Source organism: Natrix helvetica (assembly GCF_964273705.1).
Source record: "Natrix helvetica genome assembly, chromosome: 4".
NCBI lineage: Eukaryota > Metazoa > Chordata > Lepidosauria > Squamata > Natricidae > Natrix > Natrix helvetica.
The window spans coordinates 64218293-64234650 of record NC_138550.1 but is presented as its reverse complement, the minus strand read 5'-3'; the positions used below and the strand labels follow the sequence as shown (position 1 = coordinate 64234650).

Below are 16358 nucleotides of genomic sequence, written 5' to 3'. Positions count from 1 at the left end.
GGAAGTGATACAAAACAAATGATTGAAACATACTGATGATTTTGTGTTAAACTCAAAACTGCTAATACTTATGTAAATGTTGATATTTTTCTATTTTTGTTTGTAAAAGTTGTAAGACCTGGGGGGGCTTCTCCCCCCCTCACACGATGTAGCTGTCAAAATGTTCTATAACCCTATAATCCCTTTTCCTTGTAAAACTTTTAAAATCAATAAAAATTTGAACAATAAAAAGAAGAAATATTGATCTACACTGAAACAAAAGACAAGCACATAAAATTAGTCTGAGCAGCTCTAAGCGAACTCCATGCTAAACTGTCAAAGTGCAAATTTCATCAAGAAAAAATAGACTATCTGGGTTATCACATCTCCCAAGAAGGGGTGGGAATGGACCCAGAAAAAGTGCAAGCCATACTCAACTGGGGTCTGCCACACACAAGGTTGCAACTACAGAGTTTTCTAGGTTTCACCAATTTCTACATGCAGTTTTTTACAGTGTTTGCCCAAATTGCTCTCCCCATCACCAATTTACCAAAGACAAAAGGGGTGTGTGACAAACCCAGGTCGGGTCAGCCCTTAAACTGGACAATGGAATGCCAAGTGGTACTTGAAAAGCTAAAAAGACTTTTTTCTGCTGAGCCAGTATTAAATCACCTGGACCCTGAACAATCCTTTGTGATCCAAGCAGAAGCCAATGATGTAGCAGTCAGGGCTGTCCTGCTCCAGGAAAATGAGCAGCGGCAGTTACAGCCATGCACTCACCCTTCAAAGAAACTGACAGACATGGAGCAATGGCGGGCAGTTTGGGAAAAAGAGGCTTATGCCATCCGCTGGGCCCTTCTAAATTGGCACCACTTCTTGGAAGACTGGAAAATGCCTTTCCAGGTTTGGACAGATCATAAAAACCTGGAAGCCCTCAAAACCCCATGGAAATTATCCCCTAAGCAAGTACGCTGGGCCCAATACTTCCAATGCTTCAATTTCACCCTCTGATGCCTGCCAGGGGAAAGAACTTTCTGGCTGATGCTCAGGTTTTAACTGCATTTTGATTAAACTACTTGAAAAAGAAGCTACCTGGAACCAAAAATAGGGCACTGGGGGCACCACAACACCCCGCAGTCCATCTTTTGTCCCAGGAAGCCTCAGGGAGGCCTGCTAGGCCCAAGATGGGGGTGGGGGAATACTGCATGATGCATTCCTGCTCCCTTGCATATGCGCGTGCAACCCCCCACTCCCCACGCATGCACGTGCCTCAGAGACCTGAATCAGCTGGCCAGCAGGAGGAGCTTGCACATGTGCAGTGGAGCTGAGCTGGGCAATGACTGGCATGCCCGTAGACAGGGCTCCATGTGCCACCAGTGGCACATGTGCCATAGGTTCACCATCACTGTTCTAGAACCATAAGAACTCTTGTGTAATGAAAGAGGGCTTAACATGGATTGGGGGAGGAAGCTGTATGCTTTGGAAAGCCAAAGGCTCAAGCTCATGCAACCTTGCCATGACTCAAAAATGGCTGGCCACTTAGGGTTCATGAAAACACTACACCTGATAAAGAGGCAGTTTTGGTGGGCATCTCCCAAAAAGGACATTGAGAACTATGTGGCAAGCTGTCCTGTCTGAGTTGCAGCAAAAAGGCAACAGGGAAAATCACCTGGTCTTTTGCAGATGGTTGCTGAACCTTGAGCACCCTGGAGAGAGATCTCCATGGAAATAATTTTATCATTGAAGAACCCGAGAGTGCAGGGAACACTGTCATTTGGGTGGTTACAGACCTGTTCTCCAAACAGGTCCATTTCATCCCATGCCGGAAAATCCCCATGGCTGAGGCCCAAGCAAAGATGTTTATACACCACATATATTGCATACATGGGGCCCCTTAAAGAATAATCTCTGATAGGGGGGTCCAATTCACTTCAAATTCTGGAGATCATTCCTAGCCCCCCTCGGAACCAATCAGGACCTGAATTCAAGTCACCATCCTCAAACTAATGGCGGGATGGAATGTTTGAACTCGATTCAAGAACAATACCTCAGATGCTTCATCAATCATCAACAGGATGATTGATTGACCTATTGCCCTTTGCAGAGGTGGCCTATAACAATGCAGTCCATTCCAGCAAAGGTTCACCCCCTTCAGAGTAGCCACTGGCCAGGACTTCAACCCCATGCCAGAGCTACTAGCAGAAGAACCTGAAGGAATGGATACAAAAGATGCTAAACACCTGGCCAGTTGTGAGAAAAGCATTAGGAGAGGCACGGACAGCTTACAAAGCACAGGCAGATAAAAAAAGAACAGAACAGAAGCCATATAAGGACAGAGAAAGGGTGTATTTATTTACTAAGTTCCTGCAATCCTTACAACCCTCTAAAAAGCTGGGACCAAAATTTATAGGACCCTTCCCTATCCATTGAATCATAAACTGAGTCACAATAGAAGTCCAAATGCCAAAACCCCTAAGACCAATACTCCAGTATTCCACTGCAGCCTCTTAAAGGCCAAAATAACCTCACCCCTCAGATCTAAGACAGCCACACCACCACAACCCATTATGGTGGAGGGGGAACAACATTTCAAAATCAAAGAAATACTTGATTCTAGGAAACATCATGGGGCAACCCAATACCTGGTTGCCTGGAAACACCTCCCACCCTCTGAAAATGAATGGTCCACAAAAAACATATTTGGCTCTTAAACTATTGAAACATTTTCATGACATGTACCCAGATAAACCTCATTAATTATTTCCATTTGTATCTCTTTCCAGGCAGACCAACTTTCTTCTAGGGGCAGCATGTCATGGTTCCACAAATCCCTATCAGGACACTGCCATTCTGATAGGGAGGGGGCCCTGGATACTTTTTTACAACCCCATTTGTGTTTTGGGTTATCCTGTCACTTTGATTTACCTACTTGGGACAGGGAGGGGGGAGGGAATTGCTTGGAGCCATCTGTTTTGTCTCAGCTCTGAAGAGATGGGCAAAGTGGCACCTGAGAATAACTTCTTATCACCTTTCTTGGCTCGAGTTTTCATAACAACTTTGCACCTGAGGACTGGCTCAGCTCAGACTGGACATATGGGAGGGTTTTCTGCAACATTTAATCTAGCGGGTTTTTGAGCAGAAACTTCAGATCCTGCCTTGTTTTCCTTGCTATCACTTTCCCCCAATAAAAGTTTCCTTTTGAAATAATGCCTGTTTCAAGAATTCTGCTTTCTTGAGGAGAGAGGAGAGGCAAGTCATTACACCGGGGAAGAAATAAGTCTGATGCAAGCCCACTGTGCTTAAAGAGAAAAATTATTCATTAGAGCAAAAACAGGGCATCTTCTTCTTGTTTGCAATAAGGAATATAAGCAAGTTGGATATAATGAAAATGTTAAGCATTATGCAAGATAAAAGTAGTACTACTTTTATAACACTGAAAATCTTTAAAAATGTGTGAGACAATTACAGGAAAAAATGTTTCAGTTCGAGAATCCAAAAACATGGCAATCTTATATAGTTATTTAGATGTGTTTTAAGAATGAGCACATATAAGATCAGTTACTAGATCAGCAGATAACATTCTTTGTCTATTGATACTCAAATTAAAATCATTGTGTATACATTCATATTTCACTGTCAAATCAATCAATTCATCAATCCATCCATCCATCAAAAGGGATCAGTTAAATATAATATAGTAAATAATTTCAGCAATTCTATTATTATTAATAGAATTATTACTATTATTCTATTAGGAATTATGGTTTGTCACACAATCAGTGATGGTGTCATAGGATTGCAAGATATAAGCTGTTTCAAGTAAAACTACGTTTTGCAATTGATTGATGTTGAATTTTTCAATGCTAATGGTGTTCAAGTGGTGCTCCAGTAGTTTTATGATAGCACCCAAAGTGCATATTAATATCGGTAATGTCTTTGCTTTCTTTTGCCACAGTCATTCTATTTCTATTTACAGGTCTTTGTATTGTTATCTTTCTCTTTTCTTTCATTATAATTATTATTATTTTTTGTTATGCATTAGTTTTGATATTTTGTTCCTCACCCAGTGTTGCAACTGTGAGATAGGCAGCTATATAAATCAATATAAGAAAAATAAATAAAAATATGCATGGATAATTTACTTACATTTAGTGCTACTGATATTTCTTCTGTACCTTCTTGAATATTTTCTGTTGCCTTGATTTTTGATTCCAGCTCATTCAACCATTTGTTTTCAATATCCAAATACAACAGAAGTTCATGCCAATATGCCCATACTTCCTGATAAATTAGTTTACAAAAAGTAAACAATTAAGAACAGTTTAAAAAAAAAACAATCTAAAATATATTTTGTACTGTCTAAAAGATAATTGTACTTTCTGGCTGGAAAGAGACAAAATTGCTTGGTTTCACACCTTCAATTTTTGTTTGCCTCCTATCCAATCTTCTGCTTATTACAATTCTCGAGTGGATGATCTACTGTCTTGTACACAATAAAAAAATGCATTTGGCCATAAATATGATGCTATGAGCTATGAGCACACTATGCAAACACTATGCATTCTCTTGAATGCCCCTCCCCTCCAAAGTCTTCCCTCTTCAGGGAGGGAGGAGAAAAGCAAGCAAATTCAATTGGCAATCTCTCTTTTTGCATGACCCTTTTCTACTGCTGGCTTTTTGCTAAGCAGTATCAATACTCTTCTTGGAAAGAAATACCAATGATAAATGTATGGGAGGCTAAAAGAGATTTACAGATATTCCTCAACTTATGACCATTAATTTAGCAACATTTTATAGTTACACTGACACTGAAAAAAATGACAAACAACCAGTCTACACACTTATAACAGTCGTAGCAACTCTATGACCATGACTTGGGCATTTGGTAACCATTGGGCATTTTTGACAAAGGCAAGGAGTGTCAGCCTCTACTTTGCTTGCTTGCTTTCAACTACCATAGAAACAAGGAGGGAGGGGGCTTGAGGTATTGGGGATGAGGAATTTATGGTGCTGGACCCACAAGCAGCTGCAAAGTTTTTGGAGTTTTGCTAACTTTTACCGCCAATTTATTCCCTCATTACCTACCATTGCACTGCCCATCACGAATCTCCTAAAATCAAAAGGAGAAGCTAAACCTAGGCCTGGTAAGCCTCTGAACTGGACTATGGAATGTCAAGCAGCGTTCGAGAAGTTGAAATGATTGTTTGCAGCTGAACCAGTTTTAAAACACCCCGACATGGATACTCCTTTTGTGGTCCAAGCAGATACACGTGACATAGTCATGGGGACAGTGTTGCTCCAAACAAATGCAGATGGAAACCTGCAACCTTTTGCCTACACCTCCCAAAAACTAACAGAAGCAGAATGAAGATAGGCAATATGGGAAAAGGAAGCTTTTGTTGTTTGGTGGCCTTGCTAACCTGGCAGCATTTCCTTGAAGGGGCTAAACACCCATTTGAGGTATGGACTGATCATAAAAACCTTAAAGTGTTAAAAGCCCCACAAAAGCTGTCACCAAAACAAGTTCGCTGGGCACAACATTTTAACTAATTTCAATTTACTCTAAAACACATCACTAGGGGGAAAAATTTTATGGCCAATGCCTTGTCCAGGCTTCCCCAGTACAACAGCACCTAATTGGTGGTGATTCATCCTGTCTTCCCAGCTAAACACCTGGCTGCCATGATGGTCACTAGGAGCCAGGGAACAGTGGATTTAGAGGTACCCACTGATCTGATGGAAAAACTGAAGGAAGGTTTCACATCTGATGACTGGTTCAAGCAGCACTCCGATGAGTGCACTATGAAAGATGGCCTTGCTTGGGTAGGAGCTAAGTTGTATGTTCCTGCCAGCCTGAAAATTGTTGTCCTTCAATGGGCCCATGATTCAAGAATGGTGGGACACTTTGGTTTTGTGAAAACATTGCATTTGGTTAAAAGGCAGTTTTGGTGGTCTTCCTTGAAAAACTTTTTACTTTACTTTTATTTAGACTTTTATACCACCCCCTCTCCCCAAAGGGACTCGAAAAAAAACATAGAATCCTCCATAGCTAGTTGTTCTGTTTGTGCAGCAGCAAAGAGACCACCAGGGAAGCCTCAAGGACTACTTCAGAGTGTTGCCCATCTTGGTGCAATGTGGAAAGAGATATGGATGGATTTTATTGTCGAGCTGCCAGAAAGTCTTGGAAATACTGTCATCTGGGTGATCACTGATTTGTTCTCCAAACAAGTGCATTTTGTACTCTGTTCCAAGATCCCATCGACAAAGACAATGGCTAAACTGTTTATTTAACATGTGTATAGGTTACATGGGGTTCCTAAATGCATTATTTCAGATAGGGGGGTCCAATTCACCTCTCTATTTTGGAAAGAGTTCCTAAAGTTAATAGGCTCTGCCCAGGGGCTAAGTTCTGCCCACCATCCATAATGGGGTTTGGTTCTAGAGCAGTATCTTAGGTGCTATGTCAATTATCAGCAAGATAATTGGGCTGACCTCTTGCCCCATGCAGAGGTGGCATACAACAATTCAGTACATAGCAATACTGGAATGACCCCTTTTAAAGTAGTGTTTGGCCAGGCTTTTGTACCCATTCCTGAATTGCCTAAAGAGAAGCCACAGAATTTGTCCTTGTCCGAGTGGAGTGACCAGCTTCAACGTTTCTGGTCTATGACCCGCAAGGCCTTAGATGCGGCTCACCAAGCTCACAAAAAACAAGGTGATTAAAAAAGGGCAAAGCCAAAAGAGTATCAGGTTGGGGATAGAGTATTCTTGTCCACCAAGTTTCTTCAAACTACCCAAAAATCAAAGAAACTGGGCCTGAAATATGTGGGTCCTTTCCCCATTGTCAAAATTGTGAATCCCATGTCAGTGCAATTGGAATTGCCAAAAACTCTTAGGAGAATCCATCCTGTGTTTCATGTAAACCGACTGAAGCCGGAACACACATCTTCTATGTGTTCACCCCAATCCTCATCCCCTGTCTCCCTCCTTATTGAAGGTGAACAACATTTTGAAGTTAAAGAAATATTGGATTCCAGAAAACATAGGGGACGTATCCAGTATTTGTTGTCCTGGAAACATTTCCCCCCATCCCAGGCTGAGTAGGCGAATAGGTCTGATGTCAGGGCTCCCAACCTTTTATGACAATTCTATTCTAAGTATCCTGATAAACCTTAATTGTGATGCATATATTGGTTATTATTGTTGTTTTCCATTTTTATCTTTTTCTCCAGGGGTGATGTCCTTTCTGAACGAGGGCCGAATGTCAGCCTCTACTTTGCTTGCTTGCTTTCAACTGCCATAGAAATAGGGAGGGAGGTGGCTTGAGATATTTGGAATGAGGAATTTATGGTGCTGGAGGATTATCAGGAGGGAGATTGGTTCTCACCATCTTCTGTGCATGCTGATGGCCTGTGTTTGGATTTGGTCAAAGTCAACTGTCTCTGCATACCAACTGAATGAGGCTTTTTGAAGATGTACCCCACATGACACCTTAGGGAGTTGCAGATTGGTCATTGGTTTGGGGTGATTGGGGGGGTGGGGGTGCTGGGCAAACATTTGATATGTACATGTTCATGCCTTTTTGGCTCAGATCTTGCTTTCCTTTCACTGCTGCCTTTTCATAACCAGTAAAAGTATCTTTATCTCTACAAAAATGGAGTTGGGAGCTTTCTTTCTTGGTTATTGTAGGAGGCACACCTGACAGGGAGTATATATGAGTTGGACCTTACCATATTACTTCATATGTACACATATACCTCTTTGCAGTTTAATATTTTCCAAAAATATTTCCAAAAAACTCTGAAGGTTTTATTAGTTCCATATTAATTTTCTCAAACTAACAAGGAGTAGGATATTGTCAGAGGAAGAAAAGGCCTAGAAACATTCTTATTTTAGTTTTAGACGGAACCAACCTCCAGTGTTTTGCATTTTCCATTTAGCCTGCTGCACAGTCGCTGATAATCCTCAGTTAAAACGTCAAGTTCTTTTTTCAAAGCCTCATGAGCTGCAGGTGGAGCCTTTGCTATAAAATTGTTCACAGAATCAGTGAGAAATTTTACTTTAATCTCTTTCTGTTGGGCCTCTTCTTTTGCTCTCTGAAAAACAGAAATTTAGAATAAATTTTATACCAATAAAATATTATATAAATAAAAAGGTAACAGCCAGGGTTTAAAAAATACAGTATACTCTTCTGAATTTGCATGACATTAGTTGTGTTAAGAACATAAGAATAATACAGAAAATTCCATTTAATCAATAGCAGAATTGTGTTCACAATGATTGGTTAAAAGTGATGTGCTTACACATTAAAAAACAAGATATAAAATACCTGGAATGTCCTAAATTAGGAAAATTATATGCAGCATCAGCAGAAGAAAAGGGATAGAGACATATGTTAAAGATGGGATAAAGACAAATTTAATTAATGGAGACCCAAAGGGAAGAATATTAATGATTGAGATATGGATAATTCAAAAATCGGTATTATTGGTAGCAATATGTGCCCCAAATGAAAATCAGAAGCACTTTTATAAAAAAATTACATGAAAAAATTAGAGAAATTGGATTGAGGAATATTTGTATAATAAGAGATTATAATGCCATAGTGGACAGTAAAAAAGATTATGTAAGTGACAAAAAAAACTAAAAATAAAAATAAAGTATTACCAACAACTTGCCTTGAGATGATGGAGGAGCTAAATTTAACTGATATTTGGAGAAAACTGGAATCATTTTTTTTTACCTTTTACTCCAACCTACATGAATCTTGGTCATGCATTGATATGGCATGGATGAATGGGGAAATTGGGGCAGAAATACATACAATTGAAATATTACCAAATACATGGGCAGATCACAACTCCAATAAAATAATTTGGAAAGGTAAAAAAAAACTAGATGAAGATGGATGTTAAAATACTAAAAGAAAAAGAATTTATTAAAAAATGTAGAAATAAATTGGAGCTATTCCTTAAGGAAAATACAAAACAACAGACATCTATACAAAATCTATGGGACACCATAAAAGCTTATTCCCATGGAATTATTATAGCGTATTCATCAAAAAGAAACAAAGAGAAAGGGCCACAATAGAAGATACCAGAGGATGAAATTAAAAATATAGAAATAGAACCACAAAATAAGCCACAGAATGACAAAATAAGAAAGGATTGGATGTTAGTAAAGCACAAATTAAATATATTAGACTAGGAAAAAATGGTAAGAGGCCTAAAGCAGTGGTGGGTTTCTGCCAGTTCGCACCGGATCAGATGAACTGGTTGGTCAATGGACCCAGAAATAAGTTCCTGCCCCAGCCCTGTCACTCACTCACTCACTCGCTCGCTCACACCCACCCGTCCAGAAGTCGCTCCATTGCTTGCTCCCCCCGCCCATCTGCACTATCCTAGCCCTGCCCACTGCTCACTGATTGGCTACCTCACCAATTGCCCCGCCCACCTCTAAGAACCCTATCTAAACCCACTTACCTTTTTTTCCTGTTTGGCTCTCTATTTCTGCCTGCTGAGGTAAGTAAGCTGCAACTAAGCATGGGGAGGGGGGCCTGCCATGGCCCTGCACTATAAGCGAGTCCGGTGACCTTTTGTGGCCTTGCAAGGATCCCGGGCTTATAGCGCAGGGCCGCCAGAAAGCGTGGGGGTGGGGACAGCGGTGGGAGCTTACGCGGCGCGGTCGGCCCAAGTTCGGGGACCTTGCAAGGTCTTGGCATTCTTTGCATCAGGGCGTGCTGCAAGAGAGAGGGAGTAAAGACCTTTTCCGGATTGTTGGTGGTGGAGGTGCGGGCCCGTGCTCACTAAAGCAAGTCTGAGGAAGTCCTTTACGTCAGCTGGAAAAGGTCTTCGCTCCCCCCCTCTTGCAGCATGCCCCGATGCAAAAAATGGCAAGATTGGCACACTTGGGGCTGCTGCTGCAATGTCCAGGGAGGCTAAACCAAGCAGCGTGCCTCTTCCAGCCACTTTCGTGGCTTCCCAGAGCGCCAAGAACTTTTGCGCTCTTCTCTGCGCTCTCCTCAGCTCCTCGTGATGGCAAAAGATGTCCAGAAGTGGCGGGGGCTGGAAACCCTAGCCCCAAATGCCGATTCTGGACATCTATTGCAGTCGTGAGGAGCCGAGGAGAGTGCGGATAAAAGCGCGAAGGTTAGGATTACTGGGCAACGTGTGTGTGTGTGTGTGTGAGGCTGGAGCAGTTCCGCTCTGAATGGAAGGAGATGAAAATAGTTGGGATTCTCTCTGCTGCTGCCTTTAAATGGCAGAGAGAAGTCAAACTCTCTCCCCCACTTCACAGAGGAGCTGCAGCTCCCTTTATGCTCCCCCTGGCCCCCTCTGTCCCATGGTTCGAAGCATCTGAAAGGGACAGGCAGGCTGCCGCAGCTCCACTGAGAAGACATTTCTGAGAAGAGAAACTTCTCCGGTCCAGCTGCACCCAAGCTGGTGGAGTGCCCGCAACTGCCGGCCCGTCACCAGGCAGACAGCCAGTGAGGTGAGCCTCACCAGTGAGGTGATTGCTCCGATCGCACGGGTGTTCCACCAGCTCAGGTGCAGCTGGACCGGAGAAGTTTCTCTTCTCAGAAATGTCCTCTCAGTTAAGCTGTGGCAGCCTGCCTGTTCCTTTCAGGTGCTTCGACCCTTGGGAGGGAGGGTGTGGGGGGGCATAAAGGGAGCCGCAGCTCCTCTGTAAATGGAAGGATAGGAAAAAAGTTGGGATTCTCCCTGCTGCTGCCTTTAAATGGCAGAGAGAAGCAGAACTCTCCCCCCATTCACAGAGGAGTTGCTGCTCACTTTATGTGATGTGTAATATTTTGCAAAGGCTAGGAAATCTCTCATGCAGTTTCTGAACAAGAAAAATGTATTTGCATGTTAATGGGGAAAACAGGTGGGCTAATTATAATCTTAAACTATTTTTGGCTTACTATACAGATAATTTAGTGCAAAGCTGTGCACAACAGTATTAGATTTCTGTAGTTTTATCTTCCTTGGTTGGTTTTGGGGAGAGCTATGGAAAGCTAAAACAAATGCTGTGTAACAAGGAAGCGTGAAACATTCATTTTGATTCATTGGGGAATTAAAACCAAACCATATTTCAAAGGAGAGAAGTTTCATATCATGCAACTTTCATCAAAACTGTTTCACATGCCAGAAGTCCAATATTTTTTTCTTTGGTTTTTCCCATTTGGCTGAGTTTTTCAGTACTCCAACATACTATTCTTTTTTATTGGGGATATATTTATGAATTTATTTTTTTAAGCAACAGGCAAGAAACTGTTCATATTAATAAGTAGGAAATCTGTTGGACATCAAACTTATTTTAAAAGTATCATTATGTAGAACTCTTTTTAGTAGTCTGGATTATGGAAGAATTGCAGGAAAATATTAGATAAGACAGAAACAAGCTAAAATAGGGGTGGTAGTGAATCAACTTTTTGTTTATTGCCATGTTTTATTACAAACTACTCTAACTGCTGCCTGTTTTTTTAGCAATAATGATTGCATTGAATATGATAATTGCATTGAATATGATAATAATATATAAAGCATGTGATATGGTTCCAGGATCAGAGCTAGTCTATCTTTGAATGGCCTGAAAGTGTGTTAACATTCAAGGAAACTAAAGCTGCAATCTAGGAAAGGCAGTTGTTGGCTCTCTAAGTACTTGGAAAATAGACCATGTGAATCATATGTAAAACCACCCTGATCGCCATAAAGAAAAAAGTATGAAATAGGCCTGTATAAATCATTTGGTGGGATTTCAAGCATTGGAAAGTTGTGGGAGTACTTTGGAACATCTGCTTCATTGACCAGATCTGGAGGAGTGCTCAGAACCCTGTAAAAAAACTTGCCTAGCTTTAGTACAAATGCTAGGACTGCATGGTACTTTGGATTCTGTTGCAAACAAAGTACTGAAGAGAATACAAGACTGTAAGTATAGTACCCCACCCACAACTCTTTAAAGTAGCTATTTCATGAATCCAGGAAAAAGGTGCCGCTGCTTTAAAAAGTACCAAGTAGATGCTGTGAGCTTTACATTCCTATATATTCAAAAAAAGTGCATAGCCCTAACAAACATTATTATTTAATGAATTTAAGTTGTTGCCACTGCTTTGAAGTTAAATTCAGGTGTATGGATGCCTCTATGTAATTTATACCTCTATCTTGACTGGGAATGCTGACATCATCTTGACCACTCCCACCCGGCCAGCAAGCCACTCCCACCCGGTCACATGGCCAGCAAGCCACTCCCACCCAGTCATATGGCCAGCAAGTCACTCCCACTCGGTCACATGGCCAGCAAGCCACTCCCACAAAGCAGACCACACCCACAGAGTAGGTTCCAAAATTTTTTGAAACCCACCACTGGCCTAAAGCTAATAAAACAAAACTTCTTCAAGCAAGCAAATAAACAGGGGAGGTGGTTGTCAGATTGAGAAAAGAGAGAGAGAAAAGATTAATATATCAACTTCAACATGAAACTGCTGAATATAAAATGGAAGGGAAGAAAAAGGTTGCCTATAAGTATTTGAAAATCTGTATTAAATCTGAAATAATGAGACTAGAACTGAAAGGCGATCCAAAAACAGAAAAATAATAAAACGCCAGACCCAGATGGATTCCCAGCAGAATGGTATCAAATATTAGATGAATTGAATGAGCTGATAGAACCCTTGATGTTGGAGATGTATAATGAGGTACTGATGAAAGCAAAAATACAAGATTCATGGAGAGAAGCACACATTACATTAATATTTAAAGAAGGTGCGGATAAAAAACAGATTCAAAATTATAGGCCAATCTCATTGTTAAATGCTGACTATAAAATGTTCACAACAATAATAGCGGAGACACTGAAAAAGTTATTAAATGACTATATACATCCAGACCAAAATGGATTTCTCTCAACAAGGCAAATTAGGAATAATACCAGAACAATAGTACATATCTTAGAGTACTACAAGGTGCATCCAGAGAAACAAGTGGCACTTATTTTTCTGGATGCACAGAAGGCATTTGATAATTTAAATTGGGAATTCATGATGCAACAAATTAAGAATATGAAATTAGGAGAGCAATTTGAAAGACTGATAGAAACGATATTCTCTACCCAAAGGGCAAATATATTATTAAATGGGGAAAGTACAGAGACCTTCAAAATAATGAAAGGAGTAAGGCAGGGCTGTTCACTATCATCTCTGCTCTTTATCTTGATGCTTGAAAATCTGCTAATAAGAATTAGATGAAATTCGGAGATAAGAGGAACTAAAATTAAAAGAGAGGATTATAAAATTCAGGCCTTTGCAGATGATTTGGTATTCATTATAGAAGATTCACTAGAAACAGGAAGTAGTCTAATCCGAGAATTAGAAAAATATGGAGATGTAGCAGGGTTAAAGATCAATAGAGAAAAGACTAAAATGATAACTAAAAATTTGAAGGAAGAACAAAATAAAGAATTTGAAAGGGTAATAGGACTGCAAGTGACAAAGAAAGTTAAATATCTTGGAATATGGCTAACTGCAAAGTGCTCAACTATAAAAGAAAATAATTATACAAAATTAGTGTAACAAATAGAAAAAGATCTAGAATTATGGGGGAAGCTACAACTATCATTATTAGGGAAAATAGCAGCAATAAAAATGAACGTATTACCGAGACTTCTATACTTATTTCAAACAATCCCCATAAAAGTAGAGAATTTTTTCATTGAACTGAATAAGATTATATTAAAATTCATATGGCAAGGGAAGAAAGCCAGGATAAAATTGAAAGCTACAGGATGACAGAAACAGAAGTGGTATGGGACTCCCTGACTGGGAGCTTTATTATAAAGCAGCAGTGTTAATATGGATTAGGGATTAGATTAATTTAAAAAATAAAAGAGCATTAACACTAGAGGGCCACGATTTGCAAACGGGATGGCATTTCTTCTTATGGAAGAGATGCACTGATACAGATATGGAATAAAATTAGGGAAAAACACTACATGAAAATACCAACATGGCTTTCCACTATGGAAGCCATGACATATCCCAATACACTAGATCTACCAAAAAGTGTTAGATATAGTGAAATTGTAGACATTCAGGGAATCTAAAAACAAATCAGGAATTAAAGGAGCAAAATATAAATATAGATTGGCAGCCATATCTTCAACTACAATCAAGGTACAAAAAAGATGTAAAAGAATATGGAATCTACACAGAATTACAACAAATGGATACAATTTTAACAGGCCCGGAAGATAAATTCATTACAAAAATGTACAAATATTTATTAGAAGTAATATTGGAAGAAGAAGTAGTTAAAGTTTGCATGATAGCGTGGGCCAAAAATTTTGGACACAATATAGATCTAGTGGATTGGGAAAGAATTTGAAACACAAATTATAAACTAACACGATCAGTAGCATTCAAAGAAAACATGTACAAAATGTTCTATCATTGGCATTTACCACCAATGAAATTGGCCACAGTGTACCCAAACATGAATCCAAACTGCTGAAAGTGCAAAAAAAAATGCAAGGGATTTTCTATCATATATAGTAGACCTGTCTGGAAACTCAAAAATATTGGATGAAAATTTGGAAATGGATACAACAAATTAAGAGGAGCAAATAGAATACCAACTGGAACTCTTGCTCTGGGAATAACCAAGGGAAAATATAAATATATACTAATTCACCTGTTGACTACAGCTAGAATATCATTTGCCCAATGCTGGAAAAAAAGTACTGTATTTTTTGGAGTATAAGACGCACAGGAGTATAAGATGCACCAAGATTTTTAAGAGGCAAATTTAAAAAAAAGTTTTTGCACTCTGCAGACCTTCCAAAAATGTCCCATTTTTCGCAGAAACGGATCCATTTTTTTTCAAAAAAAGGGCATGAATAGCCTTTAGGAGGCTTGTAGAGTGCTCCTGAGGGTTGGGGGGCAAAAATGAGCAAAAAACAGCCCATTTTTCATGAAAACAGGGCCATTTCTTGTCAAAAAAAAAGGGCATGCATAGCCTTTAGGAGGTTTATAGAGTGCTCCTGGGGGCTGGGGCAAAATTGAGCAAAAAAACAGGCCAGGTTTTGCTCTTTTCTGCCCTCCCCAGCTCCCAGGAGCACTCTGGAAGCCTCCTAAAGGCAATGAATGGCCATTTTGGTGAAGGGGGTGGGGTTTCGGGAGGCAAAAAATGCTGCATTCAGTGTATAAGATGCACCCAGATTTTCAGCCTCTTTTTTGAGGGAAAAAAGTGCATCTTATACTCTGAAAAATAAGGCAATATTCCCCCAGATGAATTAGTGATTCAGAAAATTTTAGATTGTGCAGAAATGGACAACTTAACATTAAGATTAAAGGACAAAGAAGAGTCTGAATACTATGAAATTTGGGTTAACTGGTATAAATGGTTGCACAACAGGAATAAAGTTAATTCAGCCGAGAAAGAATAATGTATAGAACTGAAGATGAATGTATATAAATATAGAAGCGATATAAGATTGATATATATAGGTATGATGACATAATGATGTTAATGTGATGATTGTAAGGTTTTATAGAGGGAAAAACAATAAAAAATCTGCTTTAAAAATGATGTGTTTAATAATACTAATAGTAATAATATGGTCAAAGAAAGCAAAAGTAGTATCAATAGTAATAGGCATCTTGGATGCAATTCCAAAACATAGAGAGCACCACTTGAACATTATCAGTATTGACAAAATCAACCTCAGTCAATTGCAAAAGGCAGTTTTTTAAGGCACAGCTTACATCCTGTGATGATATATTTAATGCTATCAAACAGCAAACTCTTGAGAAGGACTCGATAGGTGGACCAAAATATCAAATCCAGTCTAAACATATGGCTGACCATGCAGCCAACCATAATGCAGTTTAATATTATCCAATATAATTCTAGATGAGAGTCTATTCAATTATGAAATCACATAAAACTATTTTAAGCCATTACTTTTTATCTCCAGACTGCTCAATAGGCTTTTAAAACAGGAAAAATATTGATCCATTTAGAATTAAATAGAGATGATTTTTTTAATATGTGTATTTTTGTACTAAATGAAGTAGTACCAAGATATGATCCACTGGAGATCTTCCTTCTCTACAACCAGCTTGTTCGTCTTTGATAACCCCCCCTGAAATTAGCCAATCTTGAAGTTTATAATTTAGGTTTTTGGCATACCATTTACTAATAACGCTCAGAAGACTAATGGGTCTATAATTGCCTGAGTCATTTTATTACCTTTTTTATATGATAATTGTTTTTTCCCAATCTCTTGGCATATGGCTTGTTTTATCTACAAATGTAAACAGAGATGCTAAAAGTGGGGCCCACCAAGTGGCGTTCTTTTTGATTATTTCTGGCAGGACATTA

General features: G+C 39.5%; 1 protein-coding gene across 2 annotated transcripts in view; it reads right to left on the bottom strand.

The window, feature by feature from the left end:
* DMD (dystrophin) overlaps positions 1 to 16358 on the bottom strand; it is a 1188090-nt gene that overhangs the window by 731823 nt on the left and 439909 nt on the right. For both annotated transcript variants that reach the window (XM_081951523.1, XM_081951524.1), the window contains exons 26-27: positions 7893 to 8075; positions 4126 to 4260 (exon numbers count right to left, since the gene is read on the bottom strand). In XM_081951523.1, coding sequence (XP_081807649.1) covers positions 4126 to 4260; positions 7893 to 8075 — 318 coding nt within the window. The remainder of the gene's footprint in view (positions 1 to 4125; positions 4261 to 7892; positions 8076 to 16358) is intronic.